Source organism: Cimex lectularius, unplaced genomic scaffold (assembly GCF_000648675.2).
Source record: "Cimex lectularius strain Harlan isolate CLEC.00 unplaced genomic scaffold, Clec_2.1 scaffold173, whole genome shotgun sequence".
Classification (NCBI taxonomy): domain Eukaryota; kingdom Metazoa; phylum Arthropoda; class Insecta; order Hemiptera; family Cimicidae; genus Cimex; species Cimex lectularius.
This window is the reverse complement of record NW_019392800.1, coordinates 986,142-1,013,086: the sequence shown is the minus strand read 5'-3', so window position 1 is coordinate 1,013,086 and position 26,945 is coordinate 986,142. Positions and strand designations below refer to the sequence as shown.

The 26,945-nt window shown below is 35.7% G+C and overlaps 1 protein-coding gene and 1 long non-coding RNA gene across 3 annotated transcripts in view; one reads left to right on the top strand and one right to left on the bottom strand.

Moving 5' to 3' along the window:
* LOC106666601 overlaps positions 1-26,738 on the top strand; it is a 79,128-nt gene extending 52,390 nt beyond the window's left edge. Inside the window, exons 3-4 of the mRNA XM_024228047.1 lie at positions 12,663-13,159; positions 25,679-26,738. Of these exons, the coding sequence (XP_024083815.1) occupies positions 12,740-13,159; positions 25,679-25,768 (510 nt within the window). The 5' untranslated portion in view covers positions 12,663-12,739 and the 3' untranslated portion in view covers positions 25,769-26,738. The remainder of the gene's footprint in view (positions 1-12,662; positions 13,160-25,678) is intronic.
* Positions 216-9,954, bottom strand: LOC106666602. Of its 2 annotated transcripts, none has more exons than XR_002910503.1 (4): positions 9,727-9,954; positions 2,852-2,991; positions 1,027-1,106; positions 216-314 (listed from the first exon to the last, which is right to left on the bottom strand). It is a non-coding gene; the product is annotated as an uncharacterized LOC106666602 (long non-coding RNA). The 2 variants fall into 2 exon arrangements; XR_001340454.2 differs by lacking the exon at positions 9,727-9,954 and adding an exon at positions 5,556-5,649.
* Positions 26,739-26,945: the final 207 nt, after the last annotated feature.

The following is a 26,945-nucleotide window of genomic DNA, read 5'->3' as shown; positions in this document are numbered from 1 at the left end:
TCCTCATAAAAAATTAAACGATTAAAAAATGGTATGTAAAGTAAAATATGTAAATACAGTAAATATATTTAATCTAGGGGTGGGATGATTTGAAATTATAATATTTTTGAATTGGAAAGTGTTGAAAAAATATGAAACTTGTTAAATTTGTCATTCCAGTAATCACAGAAATGCCTTACTACTCTATGAAGATGATAAAGAAATGTGTATAAAAACTTATCTGCGGCATCCCACGCAGTCATGTGGCAGTCGAAGTCACTTCATATTTCAGCAAAGCACGACGCACTCATTTCTTCTTTATTCCCGCTACCACCCTATAAGAAACGACAAAATATGAGCGGAGAAAAGAATTTTTTTTAACTGAAAAGAGATCAAGTATAAATAAGCGTAGAAACAAACGAACGAGGTAGAAAAGTGTTCTCGCATAAATTCGGCAACAGCCCTAGAGTTCACATATAAAAATTTGCTGGTCCCTTTTTGATATTTTAACAGACATCCCAAAGAAACGATATAAATGATTGAAATTATTATTTAATTTATCCAAAAGAAGAAAGAAAAGTTAGCAGAAAGCTAAGAAAATTTTGGGTAGCGCTGAGCCAATCGCCAACAAGATCCCATCGGTCCGAAGAATAATTACTTAATGCGAATTGCGAGATAACAGATAATTTATCTACTTGACGTAAAATAAAGAGGTGAAACGTAAGAAAATAAGACGTGGGGGGGTGCTTTAGAAGATTGGAGGGTGAATCGAAGTCACTGCGCGAGTACGTACGGCCGGCGGGACAACTAACTTACGCCCGGACTTAAAACACGTGCTATCCTTAAAATATTAATCGTCTTTTCTAATATTTAAACGTTTTTAAAGAAAATATGTAAAAACATGGAATTAAAGTAGTTTTAATCTTAAAAAGAAAAAAATTAATAAACTCACAAGTCAAAGTGTTTTAATCTTAAAAAGAAAAAAAATTAATAAACTCACAAGTCGAAGTGTTTTAATCTTAAAAAGAAAAAAATTAATAAACTCACAAGTCAACTACTGGCATTCATCGAACAGGCGTGCGGCGGTGGACTTGGCAGCAGGATCTCGGTTTTTTTCTGGCGAGAGGCTGTAACAAACATGGAAATATGAGAGGAATTGAGAAGATTTAAAAAAAAAATTAAGAGATAAAGGTAAAAAAATAAGTACGAGCTGAGAAGCGAAGTATACGCGCGAGCGTGACAGTGCGAGAGCCTACTTGTAAAAAAAAACAGCTGGTCTAAGATTCTAAAATCTTAGACCAGCTGTTTTTTTTTAATAAATACTAAAATACTCAAAACTTGAAAAAATATCTACGAAATTAACGTGGTAATTTACAGAAAATCTACTTCACCGTGAAAAGGCACAATTCCTTCCTCCAAAGCAGGGTTGGCCTTCATACTGTGCCATGAACGTTCGTGTACATACCGAAATAGATGATTAATTAAAAAATAAGGACATGTAGAGGGGGGTTTAAGTAAAAATAGTAGAAGGGGGACAGAACGAGTGAAGGAATTCTTCCAAGAGAAAAATTGCAAAAACAATAGGGAAAATTATTGATTTTAATTATTCAAATATGAATAGATCAGCCTAAGTTCAAAAATGCAGAATTGATATGATTATGATCGTTAAAGAAAAATTTAAAACACTTTCAGTATGAAGTCTTCAGTCAATGGCGGTTGAAGCACGTGGCTTGATAATAGGGAAGGTTATTTTTTCTTAACTCCCAGCGGCGGCTCAAGGCCGTACGGTCGGAAACGTTGAAAGGAAATAAAAATGCATGAATAATTAAAAAAGAGACGAGAACAAATCAGTGCGGATGGAAAAATGAAGTACACGTGTAAACGACCCGTAGCTGTAACGATTCCAAAGCACAGGCTTGTCTTTCGCGAAGCCGGGAACACACTTACCCGATGTAACACCATGCGACGCAACCCGATGCTACCCGACACAAATCCGAAGTTCATTTTTCCATAAGACTGTATTACCCCCGTGCATATCTGCCCGATGCAATGCCACTCTACCCTACTCTACGCTCTGCGATCCCCACTGTCCAGATTTTCGTCGGGTCGCATCGAGTACAGTCGAAGATAGAAGTCGTAGAACGGGACACATATTTTTATTTCAAACTACATTTATTATTGTCGTTATATTAATTACAACATGCTTATTTTAATATAAACCAAATTAACCAAGATCAAAAATTTATTAGTTTTTTTTTTTTAATAATTTTAATGGTTTGGTAAAAAATCGATCAAAACACCAGAATCTCATTTTTTGATATAATCAATTTAACTAACAATTTATTACACAGTTTTGCTCAAAATAGTGCATTAAGAACAAAAGAGGCGTTGCGCGCGTGATACGTTATTGTGATACACGTTGTGTGACTGTACGCGGGGCTTAAAAATGGCCGACTAATATAATGGACCTGGGAGTGGGGCAATTTAAAAATTGTTGTATTTGAAATAATGGTCGCCGTGAAAGACACGTTGGACATAGTTTTATATTATTAACTTCAGCTCCATTAAAAAAACTAAAAGAAATAAGAAATTTCCAAAAATTTCGACGGTAATAAAGGATGTAGGGGCGAGAAGACAAACTAAAGCATTAATCGGATAAAATGGTTTATTTACGCGAAATCATTCGAAAAACTAACCTTTTTACAGGAAAAAAATTTCTATAACACTAAGGGAAATTGTTATTTAAATTATTCAAATATCAATAGGATCAACCCAAACATTATTATGATGCCATTATGAACACTATACAAATCAAATCAACCAAACATAAAAAAATAACGAATCGTCAGTAAAGGAAATTTAATGAACTTACATTTCTGTTTCTTGTCTTAAGTCAATGGCGCGCTCGAAGCAGAAATGGCTGCTATCTCCATACGTTGTTTCCTAGCTCCAGGCTCAAGGTTTTATTGACCAGTCACAAAATAAAAGCGAGGAAAGAAAACTCGATAAAAACTGAAACAAAACAGAAAAAGTACAAATCAGCGCAGATACGTAAAACGTGTAACGTTCTGTAGCTGAGACGAGACTGACGCGTTCGCCACGCGGGGGAGGGGAGCTTGCTTTAGGCGGAAAACAGCTGCCTTAATAATGTACATAGGCCGGAACAATTTAAAAAACACGCCATCTATCTTTTACGATTTAAGATGGCCGTGGAGTTGCCATTTCGCATAATTTTAAACCACGTTAACTACAAAAATAAAGATATAATTTCAACGCGAATAAATGACATAGGGGCGAGATTAAGATTGAAAAAATGTACCATAATAAAACGTTTTTACACACATAAAACTTAACGGAATAATAAAACCTGGGACAAATTTCACCAAAAAAAATTAACCTTTTTAGGAGAAAAAATGTCTATAATAATAGGGAAAATTGATATTTTGACTGCTCAATGACCAATAGAATTAGTTTAACTTCAGAAATGATTGATTGTTATTGGGATTATTAAAGGAAATTTAAAAAAACTCACATTGGGGAAGACTTCATTTGATGGCGGTCGAAGCAGAAATGGCTGCTATCTCTTACGATATTTTTTTCCTCGTTCCACGACCAAGGTTTTATTGGCCAGTCAAGAAAATAAAGCGAGGAAAGAAAACCTCGAGAAAAATTAAAACAAAAGAGAAAAAGTACAGATCAGCAGATACGTAAAAAGAAATTTGCACGTGTAACCTTCTGTAGCTGAGACGAGACTGACGCGTTCGCCACGCGGGGGAGGGGAGCTTGCTTTAGGCGGAAAACAGCTGCCTTAATAATGAACATAGGCCGGAACAATAAAAAAAACGCCATCTATCGTTTAAGAAAACGATGGCCGTGATGTTGCCATACGTAAGAAAAACCTTTTACACACAAATCTTTGACGTAATAATAAAATCTAGGCCAAATTTCACCGAAAAAATTAACCTTTTTAAGAGAAAAAATGTCTATAATAATAGGGAAAATTGTTACTTCGACTACTCAATGACCAATAGAATTAGTTTAACTTCAGAAGCGCCTGATTGTTATTAGAATTATTAAAGGAAATTTAAAAAAACTCACGTTGGGGCAGTCTTCAGTCCATGGCGGTCGAAGCAGAAATAGCTGCTATCTCCATACGTTATTTTATCCTCGTTCCAGGCTCAAGGTTTTATTGGTCAGTCAGAAAATAAAGCGAGGAACGAAAACCTCGAGAAAAATTAAAACAAAATTGAACAAGTACAAATCAGCACAGATACGTAAAACGAAATTTAGACGTGTAACGTTCAGCAGATGAGACGAGAATGGCGCGTTCGCCACGCGGGCGTTCGGGAGCTTGCTTTACGCCGAAAACGAATGCCTAAATAATGAACTTAGGCCGGAACAATTTAAAAAACACGCCATCTATATAGTTTAAGATAACGATGGCCGTGGAGTTGCCATTTCGCACAATTTTAAACTACTTTAACTACAAAAATAAGAATATAATTTCAACGCGAATAAATGACATAGGGGGCGAGATTAAGATTGAAAGAATGTACCATAAGAAATTAGTTTAACTTCAGAAACGCCTGATTGTTATTAGGATTATTAAAGAAAATTTGAAAAACTCACATTGGGGCAGTCTTCAGTCAATGGCGGTCTAAGCACGTGCATCCGTATCGCCATACGTTATTTTTTTCTTCATTCCAGGCACAATGGTTTATAGATCAGTCGGAAAATAAAACCGAGGAAAGAAACTCGCGAGAAAAACTAATACAAAAGAGAAAAAGTACTAATCACGCAGATACATAAAACGTGTAACGTTCGGTAGCTGAGACAAGAATGACGCGTTCGCTACTCGGGCGTTGGGGGGGGCTTGCTTTAAGCCAAAAAAGGCTGCCTAAATAATGAAGCTTGGCCGAAGCATATTTCTTGTCTGGTATTTCGTTACTTTTTTCGTAATACCTGGCCCAATGCTGACGGTCCGGATGGAAAATGGAAACTAAGAAATGAAACCTCAACGAAACTTGGTTAATTAACTAAAATAATAGGGGAGGACGAGTAAACAAAGTGCACGTGGCTCCAGAGGTGCCATTTTCACGACTAACCGCGGAAATAGTTCGGCAGTCTACATGTAAAAACAGCTGGCCTTTTTTTGAAATCCGAGAAAATCCCCCCCAAAAAAAAAATTAATACAGATTAAAACACTATTCTGTTCACCCAAAAGTCAATTGAAAAAAGTCCCCTTAGAAAACAAAATAACGAGGTACTTTCAGAAAACGTCCGCGATATCAATTAGTACGGAAAAAATCAACGCAAAGGCTCAACACGCGGCTGATTTTATTTATATGTATTTTAAAAATAATTTCATATAAAGAATAATACGGATACTTGGCTGAAATACGTGATTTTTTTATTTTAATTAAAATAAAAATATATAGTGTGAAATATGAAGAGGGTGAAAGTATTTCTTTTAACTTTTGGGAAAGACCTAAGACTGGCGAGGTAACCTCTAACCATCTCTAACCTAAGAAGATTAAAAAATCCTGGCCAATCTATTTAAAATGAGACTAACTTACCTCGGAATATTCAAGGAACCATCGTCTATTTGAAGACGGCATAAATTCAAATTGGTGTAAAGGAAGCAATAGAAGGAAGCGGCATGGTGGCTGGGACGAGACTGACGCGTTCGCGACTCGCGTGATTTGGGCTTGCTTTAAGGCAAAAATGGCTGCCTAAATAATGAACCTTGGAGGGGACAATAAAAAAAACCGCGCCATCTATTGTTTAAGATAACGATAGCGGTGAGAAACGCTCTTCCGCACAATTTTGGACCAAGTTTTTAACTACAAAAATAAAGAATTATAATTTCGCCGAAACCAAGGGATGTACTAAGGAAATTTTAAGGGGCGGGAGTGAAAGTATCTACCATTAAAAAAAAGATTTTCCACAAAAACTTAAAGAACAGTATAATAAAAATCTGTGTAAAATGATTTTTAAAAAATGACTTTATATAGGGAAAAATGTCAAAAACAGTAAAGGAAATTATTATTTTAATTATTCAATTATCAAAGGATCGGCCAAAGCTCGGAAATGTCGAAGGGTCATAAAGTAAACTTAAAAAACTCACANGAATTAGCTTAACTTCAGAATCGCCTGATTATTATTAGGATTATTGAAGGAAATTTAAAAAACTCACATTGGGGCACAGCCATCGTCAATGGCGGTCGAAACACATGGTAGTTCCGTAGGTTATTTTTCCCTGATTCCCGGCTCAGAGCTGTATGGACCAGCCGGAATATTTTAAAAGCGAGGAATGAAAAAAGCAAGAAAAAATTCAAAAATTGAAAAAGTGCTAATCAGCGCGCATGGAAAAAGGAAGTACACATGTAAAGTTTGGAAGCTGAGACGAGACTGACGCGTTCGCCACTCGTGCGTTGGGGGGGAGCTTGCTTTAGGCAAAAATCAGCTGCCTAAATAATTGACAAACGTCATATTGTTTAAGATTACGATGGCGGTGTGAGACACAAAGTCGGACCATTTTAAACTAACTCACACTAAAACTTCAAAAATAAATAATTTTAACCAGAACGACGATTACAGTGAACACGAGGAAACTTAATTGTAAAATCCTAAGAGAAGTTCATCGAAAAAGCAAACGTTTTTGCAAAAGAAAAAATGTCTACAACAATAGGAAAATGGTTATTTTAATCATTTAAATATCAATTACGATCAGGCAAAGCTAGGAAATGGAAAATTGTTGTGATTATTATGGAAATTTTAAAAACTCACATTAGGGCACACTTCAGTCAATGGCGGTCGAAGCACATGGCACGATGTTTCCTTGTTTTTTTCCTAATCCCTAGCTTAAGGTTTTATTGACCCGTCAGAAAATAAAAGCGAGGAAAGAAAAACGCAAGCAAAATTAAAACAAAAGTTCAATTCGGCGCAGATAAGTAAAATGAAGTACACGTGTAACGTTCTGTAGCTGAGACGAGAATGAATCGTCGCCACTCGGGCGTTGGGGCTTGCTTTAGGCCAAAAATGGCTGCCTAATTAATAAATCTAGGCCGGAAAAATGTAAAAATCTATTGTTTTTAGATCACTGTGGCGTGCGCGAATGGGAATGTATGAAGAGAATTATAGGGGCGAGTGAGAAGGTACCTTGAAAATTATGTTGCACACATTAACTTAGACAAAAGATAATAAAAATAGGGCGGAATCCTTTGAAAAACTAACCTTTTTACAGGTGAAAAATGTCTAGAACAATACGGAAAATAGTTATTTTCATTATTCGATTATCAATAGAATCAAGCAAATCTCAAAAATGCCGAATTGTTATTACGGTCACTGAAGGAAATTTAAAAAAACTTACAGCTTTGTTTCTTCTTCAGTCAATGGCGGTCGAAGCACGTGGCGTGATATTTCGGTAGTTAATCTTATCGTAATAACTGGCTAAGGTTTTGGACCGGTTGGAAAATTGAAATGTAGAATGAAAAACTCTGGAAAAACGTTTAAAAAGATAGAGAAACTAAAGTAATAAGTGTAGGCGGAGAGACGAAGGACACGTAGCAGGCCAGCATGTCCTCTCCCGAGGAGCCATATTCCCGACTAGCCACGGAAACAGTCGGGGAGTCTACATGTAAAAAAACAGCAGCTCCCTCCTTTATGAAATTCTCGAATGTTCCCAAATAAAAATTATTAATAGAAAATAAAAAATGTTCGACTTGGAAAATCAAATAACGTGATATTTTATTAAATATCAATCCGATGGAAGGAAGTCGAGGGGGCTTTCACAAAGCCGAGTCAGACGTACTACGAAGACTTAATAAAAATCCTAACTGGCTGTCCACGTGCCCACGTGATTTTGTATAAATTTAATGCGATATAATGAATAGACAAATACATGCCGAATTAGATGGTTAATTAAAATAAAGGGATAAGAATGAAGGGTGATATCAGAGGGGGAGAGACTGAGGGATATACGTGGAAAAAAGATTCTCTTTTTTTTCATAACTGTACACTGAAATACTTCGGGAACTAACCTTTTTACACACAAAAAATTATTTAAAACCATAGAGGAAAAAGTTAATTATCCCAGAAAAGAGAATCGGGCACGACTCGTGATCAGATGATTAATTACAATAAATAGGTAAAGAGATAGGGATAAAATGGGGATTTGCACAGGATTGAGGGATGTACGTAAGAATGTACCGAGAAAAATTATTTTTTTACACGTTCTATTATGATTGTAATAATGAAATCCATGTAAAACTAACTTTTTATAGAAGAAAAATTTGGTAAAACAGAAGAGAACAATGTTAATTTATTATGTTTATTATAGAGGATGGGCCAAGACTCAAAACTGCCTTATTTTACAAAGGAAATAGAAGGGAAAAAATGTAATATCCATCCGTACCTCCGTCATGTGGCGGTCGACCAGTCTTCATGGCATTTCGTCAGTCATTGGTTTCTTCCGGCATGAGGCTGTTATAAAATTGAAAATATTGGAGGAGAAAAGTTGAAAGAAAAACTTAAGGAAGTTAAGTTCATGTCAGCGCTTGGAGGAAGTGAAGTACACTTGAAAAGGGTTCAACCTAAGGAAACAGTCCTGGAGTCTATACTTTAAAAAAGCCGATTTATTTTTGTACATTAATGATGTTAGTGGAAAGTTTTAATTTTACACATCCACACATCTGGACTTTGCTAGAAAGAACAACTGACTTATACACTCAAAATGGCGTACTGAGAGGCACAAAATCCGCCGAAACTAGGATCCCAAAGTCAAATTTTACAGATTATCAACGATTGAAGTTAGTAGATTCAAACCGCATTTTTGAAAATTAAGTTTAATGGGATAATAGTTGTTTAAAAGATTCTTTACATGTATTAAAAATATAAAGAAAAATACAATCCTTGTGGCACGTTTACGTGTCAAAAACATGCGGGGAACACCTACCGACGCGATGTAACCTTAAGCCACCCCACCCGACGCCATATTGCATGTTGGTCGGTGTACCATATCTGTTCGACACAAGCACACGCCACGCGACAGACACACAGTAGTAGTCAAGAAATGGATATGGGGCTGTGGAAGACAGAAGAAAAGAAATGGCAGCAGTAAAGATCTGCTTGCCTTCAACGGCGAATAGAAAAACATGGGTTCATGAAGTGAACCTAAGTAGAGCTGTATGTCTGGTGAATATAATACGCCAATTTCTATATTGGAAAATGAAGAAATGCTGATCGATTCCACATGTATTTTCGGATGATGAAATAATTTGATTCCTTGGGTTTCTTTTCAGGCACTAGACAACCATCAGCCTCGTTTTCTTTTTATTGATATGGATTACATGCATTTCCAAAAAGAAAACAAGGGTGATGCCCCGAAATCGATATCAACAAAAAGAACGTGAGTATGATGGTTGTCTAGTTCCTGAAAGAAACCTAAGAAATATAAAAGTCAACAACCAAAAAGAAGAGTAAAAAATACACAATTTTATTGTTGGCATGGGGCAAGCAGCAGTTTTTCTTTGCTCAAATAAAAACATATCTTCATCCAAACAGTTTGAAGGATACGTAAGCCCGAAGGGTGAATCGGGGCTAATGATTAGAACGACAGAACATGTTTACAAGGGGAAAAAAGTCAAAAATAATAAAGGAAATTATTATTTTAATTATTCAATTATCAAAGGATCGGCCAAAGCTCGGAAATGTCGAAGGGTCATAAAGTAAACTTAAAAAACTCACATTGATACTTCCATCTTCAGGTCGATGCACGTGGAGTGGTAATTCCGTAGTTGCTCTTTTCATCCTTCAAGGCCCAAGGCTGAACGGACCTAGCTGGAAAATGGGAAGATCAAAGAAAAACTCGTGAAAAACGTTTAAACAAAAGGAAAACTACAAATAAGTGCGGACGGAGAAAATAAGTGCACGCGGGAAGTGGACCCGACGTGCCATGTGCGCGACTAACCGCGGAAACAGTCCGGGAGTCTACTTGTAAAAAAACAGCTGGCGCTTTTTTGAAATTCTAGAATATTCAACACAAAAAATTTAGTTTTGAAAAACAAATAAAGTGGTATTTTATGGGGGGTTTTTTAAGTTTTTTTTAATATCAACCGAATCATAAAGTAAATGTCGATGTCACTTTTCTCTAAGCCACTGGATTCATACAGAGGCGTAAAAATCGAAGTAGAGGCTGTCCACGTGCCAGATTTTAGTTGTAGAAATATTTTTAAAAATTAATGCGATATGATGAATTAGATGATTAATTAAATCCAAGAATATTGAGAGGGTGAAACATATTAAAGAGAATGAGCGTTCAAAAGGGTGGGAATTTCCCAAGAAAGAATCATTCTTCACATGATTATTTGAATATAAATAAAAGCCAGGGCGAAATAGATCGGAAAACTGGCCATTCTGGAGAAAAAATGTGTTGAAACCATGGAGAGAAATATAAATTGATTATCCTCGAAAAGAGAATCAGCCACGGCTTAAAAATGCAGAATAGTACTTACAATAAGATGAAAGGAAATTTTAAAAAATTGCATCCGGCATCCCCTGAGAAGGCGTTCCACCTCGTATTTCTACAGACACTCGTCTCTATTTCCCTTGTGAGCCAGTAAGAAGAGGGAAGGAACATGAGAACGAGTAAGGCAAAAGTGAAAAACAAAAAACTAAGTAAAAATGAACAGGGGAAGAGAATCGAAACGCACGAGGCGTAAGCGTTCAGCCTCAACTGGGAAACAGTCCGCGAGTCTACATAAAAAATATCTAGTCCCTTTTTCGTGATCGAGAGTACTCCCAAAAATATTAAAAAATGATTGTCTTTTAACGTACACAAAAAATGAATTAAATTAAATTCTCGAAATCGTTGGCAGTCTTTGAAATATAAATAAAGTAATGATAATTAAAAAATAAAGCACTACGCAGAGGTTATCGATTTTAGTTATACAATATATTTGAAAATTATGTAAGGAAGAATTCAAAAATTACTTGCCAAAATAGACGATTAATTAAAACAAATTGATATAGTGAGAGGGTTGAGAAAAGCAAAAGGATGAAGGATGCGGTGAAAGGTCGTAGCTGAATTTTATATTATGCATTATTAGTTTAAAGGATGTTATTACTTGAGGGGATTAACTTACCTTTGAACTTTCAACTGGAAAAAGGATGTAAAGGAGGTAAGGAAGGAAGCTGTATGATGGCTAAGATGAGACTGACGCGGTCGCGCGTTTGTGGCTTGCTGAGGCCTAAAACGGCTGTCTAGGTAATGGACATAGAATGGGACAATTTCAGGACATGGCTAGTGTTCTTCGAGGAGCCATGTAGCCCAATTTTAAACCAACTTAAAAAAAGTTGAGTAGAAAAATAACAACCAAGGCTGCTTCGAATAACTGACGTTTTTACTAGGGGAAAAATGTCAAAGACACCCGGGGATGAAAAATAAGCTAAGTTATCTTTAAGATAACGATGGCGGTGAGGGTCGTCATTCCGGATAATGCCTACAAATTACCAATTTCAGGAGAAAAAAATTTCTATAACAACAGGGAATATTTTATTTTGACTATTAATGACCAATAGAATCAGTTTAACTTCAGAATCGCCTGATTATTATTAGGATTGTTAAAGGAAATTTCACATTGGGGCACATGGCGGTCGAAAAACATGGCTAAAAAATATTTTAAAAAATTGGTTCTTTTTTTTTGGTTGCGGTTCTACAAAATTCTTCAAAATAGTAAAACCTATTAAGATTATTGATTTTTATTTAATCCAAAAGATACATGAACAGTTGTGTAACTTTGAAAACAATGTGGTATTTTAATAACGACCACGCGATTCCAAGGTGCATAAAGTCAATGTTTTTCCCAAAAACATCGTATTTTATTTAAAAAATTTGCACTTCATAAATTTTCATGGTTGCTTCGTCTTTGTTTAGTAATACAAGTGTAGTCTGTACAAGGAAATTTCCAAATTAACACAGTTCGCTACTACTATCCCTAGACATTTCTTGAAGCTTATTTCCGTCGATTTGTCGATTCAGCATCCTAAAAGAGCTGTTTTTCATTATATCTAGTAATTTTTGGAATACATGTAGTCCTATTGTGCCATTAACCATGGCTGTACAAATCGTCCTGGAGCAAGTGATGTTATCGGCGATTTGAGAATCAGGACATATAACTTTTTATGAGCTGATTTAGATGATCGGCAACGTTGAGAGTTAGGTTGTGTTTAGTATCAAAAAATCCAATTTTAATCTCAGCCATTTTGCTTATCGAGGAATTGGAATCAATGCACTTCTTAAACATTTAATCCACATTTTGTGAAGAAAGAGAATTTGCATTTTTTACTTACAGTGTTGTCTTTAAAGCGACCCGAACTCCAGGTTTAAGTTAGAGATAATTGTCATCAATGCAAAGGGAGAAAACGACGAGGCTTAAAATAAAACTACTGATTCTAGGCGTATTTGTGACTTGTGTGACCCTATTTTCGATTTTTGGAAGGCATTATCATTTTTTTAAGTAAAGTTCCAGATTTATTTTTTTTTAGTACGGTTTGCGTAGTCCGTGGTAGAATTGTAGCCTATTATACTGTATGTCGATGTCTTTATTGCTATATTGAAAAACCTGAGGTGTTCTCTTTTAACAGCATATTTAAAAAAAACTGTTTTGTCTTTTTTGTTCCAGGTTCTGGAGAGGATCAGAAGTTTTTCAGAGAAAGCGGAGATACGCACGGCAGGACGAAGAGGTCCGGTAGAAGAAGCATGAAGCCGAACAACGCGTACAATAATATTACGAAGAAGGAAGACGATTCGTGGCCGTCGATACAGGACATAATCGATCAAGTTCACAAGAACATCTCTCACTGGAGAAGAGAGGAGGCGATAGACTACAATTGGCCTTATTACTTCCATTTTCCGACGTTCGATGGAGAAATCGACTCGACGACGGAGGAGCCAAGGGGCAAAACAAGAAACACCCCTTCGCCACCAAGCGAGGACTTCATGTCCAAGTTCGTCTTCAGGAAAATCGACACCAGCTCCTTGAAGCAGGCCATACTCGCAATTTCCGTCAGGAAAAGTGGAATGAGCAGGAAACGGAAGCAGGAGAGGAAAGAGTGGACACAAGTCACGACTACTCCCGTACCGACTAACAACCGCACCAGGCATCTACGGAGGCTTCACGTAATTATTACTATTTATTGTTACTATATAGCTAGCACCAATATTTCTTTATTTAGTTACGCCATCGTCGAACGAAACTAACGTTCACCACCGTAGACCCAAGGAAGAAATAAAACAATTTAACTTCGTACTGTTCCTTCTGAAGGTTTTGGCCTTTGCCGTTCACCACCAAAGTACTCCGCAGTATATAAAAATTTTATTTGTTTGTCTACATCTTTCTCGTCTGTTAACAAAACTGAGCAACGATATTCCATACATCGTTTCTGCATACCAAATGGCCAAAAGTGTTCCTAGGTGCAATGGGACTGTCCTTCATCCTTCATCTTGCTGAATGCCATATCTCACGATGATACTGTTCCAGTTTTATCTCAAAGAGGAAACAGGCATGGTGATAAGGGTTCGTCTACCAACCCATCAGACTCTGGGTTCCTTGTGGTTTATTTTTAGTTAGTACTACAGTGCAATGAAGGTTGTACAGCTGGACTCCCATATATTTAAAAATAAATACCAATTTCAAAGGTTAAAGGTTTAAACCTTAGATTTTCCTCTCCCAGAGGCAGAAATTTCAGCCTGCATAGGCCTTCGTACCAACGAAGGACATGTTTCGCTGTGTCTTCTTCTCTCTGGCAATAAATAAATTCCGTATCTCCAACCGTTCTGTTACGACAGACGACTGAATCGGAGATGGCCTGCGGGATGAGACGGTAAGATTTTCATAGAACCAAATGCATGAATCAGAGAAGATCACATTCTGAACTACTGTGATGGTCTATCAAATCATAGATTTCTTCTGGTAGGTGGAAGAAAATTAGGGAAGATACGGTACAGTTTTTCAGTCGGAAATTACAGGAATTACACACTGCGCCGGAAAAGATTTGGGATTGACTCTAAGAAAATAGCCATAATCTGTGACAGTCAGGTCATTTAAAGACTTAACCTCATGTGATGTGAAGTCAAAATGTACCTGGAGTTGCATGGAATCCTTAGCCGGAGTGACAATAATGTCCTGACTCTCGCTTGGGATCCTGAGCACTAAGGACCTAGGGGTAATGAACACAAACAGCCCAGAACCATGAGACATAAGAATTTGTCACAATGTGTGCCACAAAGCGGAAGAGATTCATAGGACCACAACTCACAGAAGAATTACTGGAGGGTAACTGTATTAAAATCCGGAGTCTGGTAATTACTGGAGTGGTTCAGGTAGACCTCCGAAGCAACATTGGGGTCGTTCTCATTGCTCAAGTACTGCCCGGGCACGCTAGCCTCTAGGCACTGCTGAGGGTCCTGACTGCTCTCTACCGTATGGCCTTCGACCACCAAACCATTAGTCGTAGGTTATCACAGGTCTAAAAACCGTTGAGTATTCCATATCTAATTTTTGGATTTAGTAGTTTTTAAAGGTACATCTCACTACCTTGCCCTACAACAATAGACCTAATATGAATTTGCTCTCCCGAGAGTCCATTTATGATTTTAAACAATTTTTTTTTCTTACTATGAGTTCTTGTCTCTATGCGCAATATAATCTCGGATCACGATTTCAATAAAGGTTGGGAGAAAAATGTCTAAATTGCTGATCCAAAGCGCCTTCAGTTTCCCTCGTTCGGCTTTGTGGGTTTCTCATGCCGAGTTAGCACTGATCATGTCGGGATAAAACGCGCGGCCTATTAAAGGAGGGGATTTACAGACCCGGATCAAGCAGAGCGATGCAAATCAACCGGTTTATTTACTGTGTCTATACAACTAGGTTCTTTTTTGAATTGTACAAACGTCCCAACACCGGATTCGACCGGCTACAAATGAGCGCAATTTATCTTTTGAACCGGGACAACAGAAGCATTTCACGAGACCGCAAATCTCAGTGGGAACTTGATAGTTAGGTAGTTTTATTTTTGTCGCTGCCTAATAACTTCTAACTAATGTTTCTTATTCTATACAAAATATATATTAATTATTATGTTAATTATTATTAGTACAGTGACAGGAGAAATTCCGTTAAAATGCAAAGGAGGTTGAAAGGGAGGTATTATGATAGGGTGAGATCTGACGATTAAGGATGTGATGGAAGACTGTAACCCGCTTTCTTTGGTGACACCCTGGTCTTGTTATATGACAGTCCGTGCCGTAACTCCTTCCTCTAGTTCGAAGCTCTTGCTAGAACAAACAAGCAAGTCCTGTGTAAACATGTGGTTGTTCCTGAGTTTGGGGATCATACTCGATTTTACAATAAAGATTCTTTTATAATGATTATTGGGAGATCGTGACGCGCGATCTGGTGTCACGTAGGTTTTAGAAAAACATTTTCTTTATCATGCCAACGTTTCGATCTTTATTGAGATCATCTTCAGGGCCTGGGATTTATAAACATTGTTTGAATTTTACAAATACATGTAGGGTGTGGAAAAAAATGAATTTATACAAAGCTAGAAAATTGTAGATTAAAAAATAATGAATTTATACAATGCTAGAAAATTTTAGATTAAAAAAACTTCTAGCATTGTATAAATTCATTTTTTAATCAAAATTTTCTTGCAATGTATAAATTCATTTTTTTCCACATCCTACATGTATTTGTAAAATTCAAACAATAAATCCCAGGCCCTGAAGAAGATGATCTCAATAAAGATCGAAACGTTCACATGATCAAGAATATGTTTTTCTAAAACCTACGTCACACCAGACCGCACCTCACGATCATTAGCCAATAATCATTGGCTAACGGTCACTAAACACCACACATTATTTTATAATAATACATATTTAATTTTTTTAAAGAACTACTAATTCGTAGAAATGAGTAATGGATGTTGTTATGACCTTCCTTATAATTTCTCCTCAATTGTATACAATTAGAAAATCCATTTTTCATCTCCCGTCAATAAACTTCGAAAAATCGTTTTCTAGGCTCTAAAAAGATCAAAAACAGAATACGATCCCTCATTTCTGTCCCTGCACGAATGTTATGTGTATCAGGCTTGGTTTCAACAAATAACAAACGAAACTTTCCTGAAATATTGTCTCTCTTTCAGACAAAGAGGAGAGAGAGAGATTTGCTACACCAGTTTTTACTTCTTCCGATATAGAGTAGAAATTGCTCGGACGAGAAAGAAAGGAGCAAGGTCAGGACTATAGGGTGATTCCATCTGTTTTCTATTTGAAATCGAGAAACCAGGCATGTTTCCGCCTAGGAAGTAGGGAAAGGTAGTAGTCTGAAGGAGCAAAGTCTGGTATACAGGCTGTGGGTTTAGGTCATTTTGATTACCACCCCTGGTACGTTTTATCTTTATGTTTGTATTATTTGATTTAAGGAGATCCACATAAGTCCATACCCAGGTGACAGTGGACGGATGCCTGTTAGTAAGGTACGACCTCTAGTTAGTCAACTTACGAACGCCCTAGTGAACCTGCTTGGAAAGAGGATACGTCACCGACTGGCCAGGGAAGAGGTGCCGGTCTATACAAACATAAAGAAATTAACAGCCGAGCCGGAAAAGACAAGATTTCGTGAAGTATGGCTAGATAGGATCGGAGGTGAAAAGCACAAGGGAAAGTTGTGCTATGGTGGAAGAAGAAATCCTGAAGAGCCGAAGATATAGATAGATACTTCTAAATTATCATTTCTTATCAAAACTGTAGTCTTAAAAATACACTTTCAAATGATTTAATAAGCCATCAAATAAATAGATTAATAATACGTAATTATATTATCTTTTAAATAGATTTTATAGTCTGAGTACTTACAGTCGATGATTGTCAGTTTTTTTTACTAAAGTCTATTCGACTGGATTTGTAACTGTTTAAATTATGCATAAAATATCCATAAAACAGTACTTAATACAACTAAGTACCTTGTCCAATGTTGAATTTGCAACGGGAAATAAATCTAAATTATAATTTTAAATGAATAACAACGGTCATACCACTCCTGAGCCCCGGGCAATATAAAGGAAGTTTTCTTTATCCTGTATTAGCTACTGCCTCGTTTATTTTTTCCCCATCATTTATTTCCAAAGTGCCGCTCCATATTTATTTTTTTATTCATATTTTCTCTGTCGGGGACTTATATGCTTAATGGTTTATTTCTATGATTAGTTTTTTTTAGTGCTGAAGACAAACATGTAAACTTACAGTTAATACGAAAGCTGGTTTGTAATATGTTCATTGTGTAGTATTTAGTGAGTGAGTACAAATACTTTGATTAAACCTAAAATTTCTACTTTGTGTACATCACTGTGTAAATTAATTTTCACACAAGAACATAAAGATACACAAATTTATCCTACACATAATCAATAGAATAATCAACAACTACAACTCAATACTAACACCATCTGATATTAGTAATAATAACCCATCAAATCTATCAAATAAATTAAACACATTTCAACATAAATTAAACACTTTCTCTCTTTTCATAATATTAAAATAGCTTTCAAAAACTATAAAACAATTCACACATTTTTTTCCTAAATTAAAGATCCCACATCAATAACAAATAAGTAATAAATTGTCTTGCAACTTACATTGGGATGGTTAGGGAGAGTTAGAGATTTGAGATTTGGCCAATATGCTAGACCATAAGGCAATATATNTGAGTCGAGAGTTGCGATTTAGCGACTTTGGCCTGTCATTACTTCAAATTGATTTCGTGTATCAATCTTGTTAAAATTTGGTCAAAATATCCACAAAACCTTTAAAAAACTAAGGAAATATCAAAATCTAAAAAATGTCTTTATTTTCGATTTTTGGAAATTGAAGCCTCGGTTGAGTCGAGAGTTGCGAGTTAACGACTTGGGCCTGTCACTATATCAAATTGATTTCGTGATTCAATCTTGTTAAAATTACAAATTAATTAAAAACTGTAAGTTAAAAAAACTTATATCGGCATTACATCCCAATATCTGGATAAGAGGATAAAACAACATATCCACTATTGCACAAAACGTCAATAAAATCCTACAGCACTAGCTCCCCACCATTTTGAACAGCAACACAATATTCGATATTAAACACAGAACAAAATAAACATAAACGTAACGTGTGTGGTGATTAGTGACCGTTAATCGATAATTATTCAGAAATCGTGAGATGCAGTCTGGTGTGATGTAGGTTTCAGAAAAACATTTTCTTTATTGTGCCAACGTTTCGATCACTCTCTAAACCACACGCAAGAATGGCACAACTACACAGAAGACAAACACTTTGAGCCCTGAAGATGATCTCAATAAAGATCGAAACGTTGGTACGATTAAGAAAATGTTTTTCTGAAACGTACATCACACCAGACCGCATCTCACGATTTCTGAATAATCATAAACGTAACTTTTTAGAAATAGTTTACATCAATCATTATATTAGAGATAAAGACAGGATCAATTACCGAACAGACACATGTAAATTCAGCCTATTAACATAAATCAAATTCGAAAACAACAGCACAAAAACCATATAATATATAAAACAATCATTATATTCCACGCATCAAACAATTACTACATAGTCTAAATCAGTAACAATTTATCTTTCCTTTCTCTAATAATCCCGTCTATAATAATCCTGAAAAGATAACTAAGCCCGAACGAAAAACCGTTCCCCTTTTTTCTCATTGCCGGCCCCTTTCCCCTCAAAGAAGCCGACACTTCATAGAAAAATGAATTTCTATTCCTACTTCCTTCCCTACTCCTTCAAAATCAAACATATAACAAAAAAACATTTAGATCTCACTAACACTCCTAACACGACACACAACCGTGACACATCTACACAGAAAACACACACACTTTGGGTGAGTACGAAGACTTTGTTTTGTTTTCTTTCTTTTTGGCCTTGTGTTTTCACATCTGCCATATCAAACGAATACTTTGATTAAACCTAAAATTTCTACTTTGTGTATATCGTTGTAAACTTACATGTATTTGTATAATTCAAACAATGTTTGTAAATCCCAGGCCCTGAAGAGGATCTAAATAAAGATCGAAACATTGGCACAATAAAGAAAATCGTTTTCTAAACCTACATCACTCAAGACCGTATCACACGATCTCCGAATAACTATGTTCATTGTTCAACTAAAAGATCTTCTTTTTCGCGCATATCAATCAATCTTTTTTCTAAATACTTTGGCTCAAACATTCCATGTGTCAACCGTGACGGCCAAATGAGTTGGTAAGTTCGTGTATTTTAAACCTTCTAGGGGGTCACGTGCTATGTACACGCAAGAGCTTCTCGGACAGCCAGGTCTACTGACTTTGCCACCTTTCTTAGCCATGTCGTACCGAAAGATCCTTGAAAGTACTGGGTTCATACCCTCTCTGGCCGTGTGACCACTCCCATTCTTATTCCGTGCGGAATGACCTGTCTACAGTTCTTTCAGTTTTGCTATACGTGCTTCACCTGGGGCCTACCTTTTCTGGCCATGTAATCTCCCATCCTTGCTCCGTTCGGAATGACCTCTCCCCCCTTCCTTCAGGACTTCCTTTTCCCGTGCTTAACCTGACGCCCTACCCTCGCTGGCTGTGAACATCTCCTATCCTTGCTCTGTGCATAAGGACCTGTTCCCCCTTCCTTCGGGAGTTATTCTCCTCGTGGTCGCCAATATGTTTTAAACAAAGCCTATTTCTTTGAAACTGAGTTTACTTTTTTTTTATTTTAATTTTTTTTATCAAAGTAACTATTCTATCCGTCCAAGATCTGTTACAGTTCATCTGACTTCCATAAAACGTTGAAAATCCCTGAAATGACTCCTTTGGCAGATTATGGGAGTCTAGATAGTATAGTCATGCAATATTGAATTTAATCAAATCCTGGTGCTGTGTTAGTTGAATTTTGTATCGCACCCCCCCCCCAGCTCATTGAGAGTAAATCTGTTAATCTAGTATCCCGTACCTGATCCACATCTTCAAACCGAAGGTTGTACGGTCCAGGGGACAGATTGTTTATAAGTCCTATTGACCTCAACCTACTCCAAATGGACTTTAATGGGGTGCTTTTATTTAAATAAGACCAAAAAAAAATTCAGGAAAGGGATTTAGCATAACTTCATCGTATTCCTTGGGGATGACCTTTAAGGCTTCATAGTGCTCAAAATCTTTGGATTCGTTTTGACCGTAGATAGCACATAAATTCGGAGCCGACATGGACTCGTCCGATTCACTTGACGCCATGTTACAATGATACAAATAATAGTTAAATGTTTCGTGCCCAGTACTTCAATTTTATGGTTTAGTTGAGCAATTGGGCCATTCATCGTGAGATTATAACAGCAGTAACAAGCCGTTTTATCTAAGCACGATTGCCCGTTTCGATATCGAAAAGTTAACGACTCATTAACCCTTTAACGACCAGGCGGATCATCAACAAAAACCGATCGAATGTGTTACGACGAGGTGGATAAAGTAAAAACCAAACAGTCCTTGGTTAATTTTCAATCTGCAGTCTATAAAGGAGTATTAAAGGCCAGGAACCTAGAGAGGAGAAAAAGTAAAACGAACAATCGAACGATTAGTTGTCTAGTAAGTTTTAACATAACGAGATCCTCGGGATTCTATCCTCTTGTTTTTATCCTTTATCTCCTTAACCCTTCTTAATGCAACCCCTTCAAACTCCTTGAATCTACCCCCTCTCCCGGTTCGACCGCCTTCTCTCAATGACTTCTATAACAATAGAATTCCAGGTTAAGTACATGGGTATGCGAGCTGTTCTTGTTCATCAATATTCAGTAAATCCAACAACTCCCAACACTAATAGTACAAGTTTCGGGAGATTGAGTGAATTGTATTTTAACCCCTTGGACGGCGGGGCGATAAGGTGAATTTATTCCTTCGTATGTATTGTTTCCAACCTTTTGACAACTTTTATTTTTCTTTCTTCAATATACGGATACCAAAGATGAAACGACAGATTCATTCTTTTTTATCCGAATGTTTTAGGACAATAGTTGTTTATACGTATCCTCGGGTATAATATGTACAACCAAATGTACACGAGCATGACAATAAGACGTAATAAAGTAGAATGTGAGGGAACAATATCACAACCAGAGATAAAACTAAATTACAATATTAAATTGTAAAGATTATGCTTCCTGTGACCCTTAGGAGCATAGTGAATAGTTCAATTTCTAAGTTTTTCTTTTTTGTCTCCATTATAAAAGATCTCGGCAAACTGGATTAAAAAATTCAAAGGTTTCTCAGACTGCGTCGCCCTATGGCAAGTCCAGTTTGGCAAAACAAAACTTTAACTGTCATTCACGGTTAACGCGCTTCAAGGTTTAATATTATAAAAAAATACCGAAAAATGTGTTAGTTAAACTAATATTCCTTTTTAATGTTGCAGTGAGACTTTAAAGTTCCCAGCATCGGGAAATTTGCAGAAGTTATCATGATACAAAAACCGGGGAAACCGGCGAACGAGGTCAAATCATATGGACAATATGGCTACTACCGACAGTCTAAGCTTTTCGAAAAGTTACACTAAAAAAAATAAGATCCATTACAGAATACAAAAAAAAAATCGTCCCTGACACCGAATTGCATTTTGAACAAAACATTCAACAATGGAACAAATTCACGAGTAACAGATGTAATAGAAAAATCACTCGGAAAAAAAAATTGTTCTGCAATCTTCCTTGATGTCTCCCGGGCTTTTTTGACAATGTGTGGCATGAAGGACTCATTAGTAAACTAAAAGGCATGCTACCAAAACAGTGTACAGATAGTTACACCTAACTGACCAGCAATTTACAGTCAAACAAAAAGACCAATATTCAGAATGAAAAATAATAAATGCAGGAGTGCCACAAGATAGCAAACTAGGCACAATACTTGTTATACACCATTGTTTGTTTGAAAACGTATGGAATGAAAATTGCAACTTTGCAGATGACACAGTAGGACCGAGAGGTGTAACAAGATACGTAAATTGACAAAAAATGGAGTATCAGGCTCAATCTACATAAATCTTTATATATAAATTTTACAAACATAAAACTGGACCATGTTCCGACTTGTACCATCGATGGAAGTATTATACTATACAACGATACAGCTAAATATCTGGGAATGGCCTTTGATGCCAATTGAGATGGAAAGATCAAGTAAAGAAACAGGACATATAATTATCCCAGTTTTCTCCAGAAATCTGAAACGGGGATTCAAAAATTCGCTGACGTGCTCGAGCACAATTCTTACATCGGGCGACATTTGTGCTCGCTCCCTTTATTGAGCCAAGGAATGACATCCTTCAATTATGTGGGACACATCGAGCAACCATTCTCTGCCTGCTTGAGACATATGCGGGCTTTGGCTCAAAAGTAGGTGTTCGTGTGAGAACCGCGTATGGCCAATTCTAAATCGGATTAGGATGATCTGTCTTCTGCTGTTACTTTTTTCAAGTAAATCACCCCCAGGCACGGTTTTTCCAGTACGACACGCTAATAACGAGGAATGGGTTAATTTGTGTTACCACAAAATAGTGGAGAAGTAAACGAAGGAAAAAGCGCATACTAATAAACAATTATTTAGAAAAAGTGCGGAGTATCATTGGAGGTGACTGATACATCTTCAGCCTTTTTTTTTTTTTGTTATTTGTGTTTTCCCTGTTTTTCGGTGTAAACCTCTTACAGTGTTTGCTTTTATTTTATTTTTATTTATCACATTATTTGTTTTAATAAATTTCTAAATTAATAATTTTTTTTTCAATCATAACAGGTCCCCTTACACAGATCTTTAGCCGTTATAATTATAATTATATTATAACGTTTCCGGTAAGGACCGCTGCGCGGCGATCTGGTTTTACAGGGATTTTTTTTTCCCTGAGATGTTTTATAACAATTTTTAAGGAGAATTTTTGGCGGTTAGAACATTTTTAAACAATATAAATAGACTATTTTGACTAGTAATAAAAACATGAGCACAATGAAACAATTAAATAAAAAGATTGTTAAATAGATCTTACTAGCCTAAATAAACCCGTTAGACTATATACCTTTATAAATCTAAAGTTTTATAAATCTAAACAAACATTTCATATAAATTATTTAAATATATACATTATAACTTAGACTAGCTATTTCATATAAATAATTCAATTTTATACTCATATAAACATGAGAATAATGAAAACAAAATAAATAACTCAATTTACTAAAACATGCTAGCTTAAATAACCTTAACGGACTATATACATTTATAACTTTAAATATAACTTCTCAAATATATAATTTAACTATGAACATATATAACATAAAAACAAGACATTTCATTTAAATACTTCGATTATATACATATACAGTTATTAATAAAATGACTATATTGACTAGGGAATTAATATAGTGATCATAAAAACATATGAATAAAAAACTTAACTACTTAATACTACCAGTTTAAATACATGATTAAACCATATACATTTATTTTAAACTACCATTTTAATTAAATCATTTTACTATATACATTCATAATTTACACAATCAGTTCAAATAAATAGTTCACTAAGAGTAATTAAATTTGTACATTGAAGTTGTTTATTTACATACATAAAATTAAAATAATAATAAATAAAATTTTATTATCGATGATTTTCATTTTGATTTTGTGAACTGTGTTTAAATTTTTTTTCATAGACATACTTTATAAACTCTTTATAATTGTGTTTGTTCTTTGTCAGTTCTACCAATTTACTTTCATCATCTATTTTTGTTTTTATTTCCATTTCTAGTATTCTTCTTTTATGGTTATAGATTTCGCATTTCGTCACAATATGTTCAGCACTTTCTATTTCCCCACATTGGCATAAATTGGTGTTTTTTAACTTGTAATTATATAAATATTTATTAAATTCTCCATGCCCTGTTAAAAACGGTAGTAATATAATTTGGTTGAATAAAATTCCCGTTTTTGATTCTTGATTTAATGCATGGCAAGAATTTATAAGTAGTTCGCCCTTTTATGCTTGCTTGCCATTTTGTTATAATTTCGTTTTCTAATTCTTTAATTATTTCACTATAATTATTGCATGTTGTTTTCCTTAATTTGTGAATCTCTATTCTTTTAAGGAGTTCTAAGTCATACATCTTCAGCCCGAATGCATTAATGTAAAATGAGGTCATGAAAATATATGATCTCTGTGCCAGCTTTGTTGCCAATTTGCCAAAGCGTTGAATCAAATAAAGCATTCTTTACTAGGGGGTAAATTATTTTCAGGAGGATTATGCGTGTAAATCTTACTTACCGGCTTTACGCGAATGATTCTATAACTATATATTATACCTATAAATAAGTATATGTATTCTATATAGATTAAATGACTACATAACTAAAATATCGTTCAAACCGGTGGTGTCTAGGGGAGATAGTTCGTATATTTATTTTGTATACATATTTCAACTTCTACAGAATATAATAGTTAAAGTAAGGCCGTCCGTGACCTCTATTTTTAAATATCAAAACTTTTTTTCCCCAATCATCAAAGGTCTAGGAATTTATCAAAACGCGTTTTAGCTTATTGACATAGCTAATAAGTAGTAATTTTCTGGGAAATAATAATTTTTTGATGTGTTTGCTTGATCTGGGGTAATTTTAATAATTTCATGTCATTCTTTCAATAATTTTACGACAAAACTTATTATTTCTACTTCTGCTAATATAGCGGAATTATACTTTGCATGCTTATATTTCAGTGTCCTAAATTTTTTAAAAATGTTTTTAAGAAAGGGTTAATTTGATGGAAAAAAGCTATAAGATTTGAACTGAAGTACTTTCTTCCCAATGTTCTCTATTTTTTTTTTTTGGTATTTCATATGGGGATCGGTCTCGATTCAGTTGTCTCTTCGAGCTTGTTAAAATGATTAAGCCCCCCCCCCCCATAACATTGAAGTGTATCGTATACCCTAGAGAGAGAGGAGAGGCAAATAAAGCAGCCAAGTGAGCACCGAAGTTGGTCATATATAAATGAGGGTTGGTTTTGTCCAAGAATATGTTACCTTAAAAAAAAGATAGGGGAAAAACAACGGAGGTGTGGAGCGCCGAAGGAGAGGAGAAGGAAGAGACGAGGGATGATGAGGGCAACGTCAGGTCGATTCCAGCAGGCCCGAGGAGACGGACAGGGAATAGGTGCCGGCGTCTCACAGATAAGATGATATAATATATCTTGAGAAATAGTCACCCAATATTTGGAGATATCGTTTCGAGGATCTATTGCCACCAAATCCACTAACTGTGTCTATTGACATACTTTCGTGTGGTGTAGTTGCCGGACCCAAATGGGAAATCAACCCCATTGGACGGATATATATATATAAATATAAATTTACCTCATATGTATATGTGAATGTATTAGCAAATCTAACCATTTCTAATCTGGCCATACATAACCTATCTCAACCCAAGTGGGTTTTTCACTAACGCAAATCGATGAGGCTAACACAAAAAATTTGTATCCAGCTCAAAAACATATCGAGTTAAAACTTGTTTTTTGTCAACTCTTTAGTTTATAAAAAAGATTTTGTTTTTGTTTCAGGAACACTTGAAAGCATTGTCGGCGGCTAAAGCGCGGCTACATCACAGGTGGCTTCAAAAGGAAAAAATACAGAGCAAACTTTTGACGTAATCTCTTCCGATGAAGCGAACGCGAAGAGGAGGGAGTTAGCAGAGAGGAAGATTGTAAATACGACACACAGATCGGATGGACATGAAAGGAAATATCCTGTATATTTCTCGTTTTTAACATATTGGAACTAATACAGAAATATTTTTTTATCCACCCTTTTGAGAGGGTTTTTTTCTTTTTATACCGTTCAACTTGAAACAATGGAAATAAGTCAAACTCGGGGATTTTTATTTTGAAAGGGTTCAACAAAAATGGGTGAGGGGGGTCGTAACATCCTTCCTGAGTCGTAGTGGTTTGTTTATATGTCGTAAGCTGTGAGCACCCATTGATTTATGGCGGCATTTTGTCGTTTAATGTCGTAGCCAGTAGTGTGCTTATTGAGGTAACGGCACATTATTTTGTTACGCCCCTTTTTCCACCTCGGCCATCGTCGCACATCTAGAATCGTTTTCCCTTGGATTTCCACTGCCAACCGGATCACATTTTATCATTTCTCCTCCCTTTGTAAATTAGAAAAAAAATATAGTGAGAAAGATTAAATCATGGATTACCATATATTTATATTTAATTTAGAATGAATACAAACGTGAACGGTTTATTTGAAATGCTCTACTTAAACAAGCCATTTGAAAATTTTTCACTGCCATGATGATCGTAACTGTGATTTCTCTTCTTCAAAATTAAAATTATAATACGCCCAGATATTTGAAATATAAAATATCACAGTTATATTTTGTCTTGGTGCCTTTTTTCCATTGTTTCAAGCTGACTTTTGTAAAATGGTATTTTTGAAAACTGGACCGAAATAAAATCGAACAGGTCGATTAGTAATGAACAAAAGACAAAAATAAAGACTTTGTGAATGTGATCCTTCTCTAATTACAAATATGTAACATGATATATCACCATTATATATTTAAAAGGTCGCTTAATGTGAAAAGAAAATATGTTAAATAGTCTATTTTACAACAGAACAAAAAATGAATGAAAGATAGGAAAGAAAATGTTTTTACCCTGTTACGATAATAATTATTTTCTTTGATTTTAATTCTGTCTTCCCGAGTAATTGAGAAGCGTTATGGTTAGTATTAATTTATTCAATTGAATACAACCTGGAAGGCATACATATCAGATGTAAAATGAAACAAAGTCAATAGTATTCTGCCTCCGCGAACGT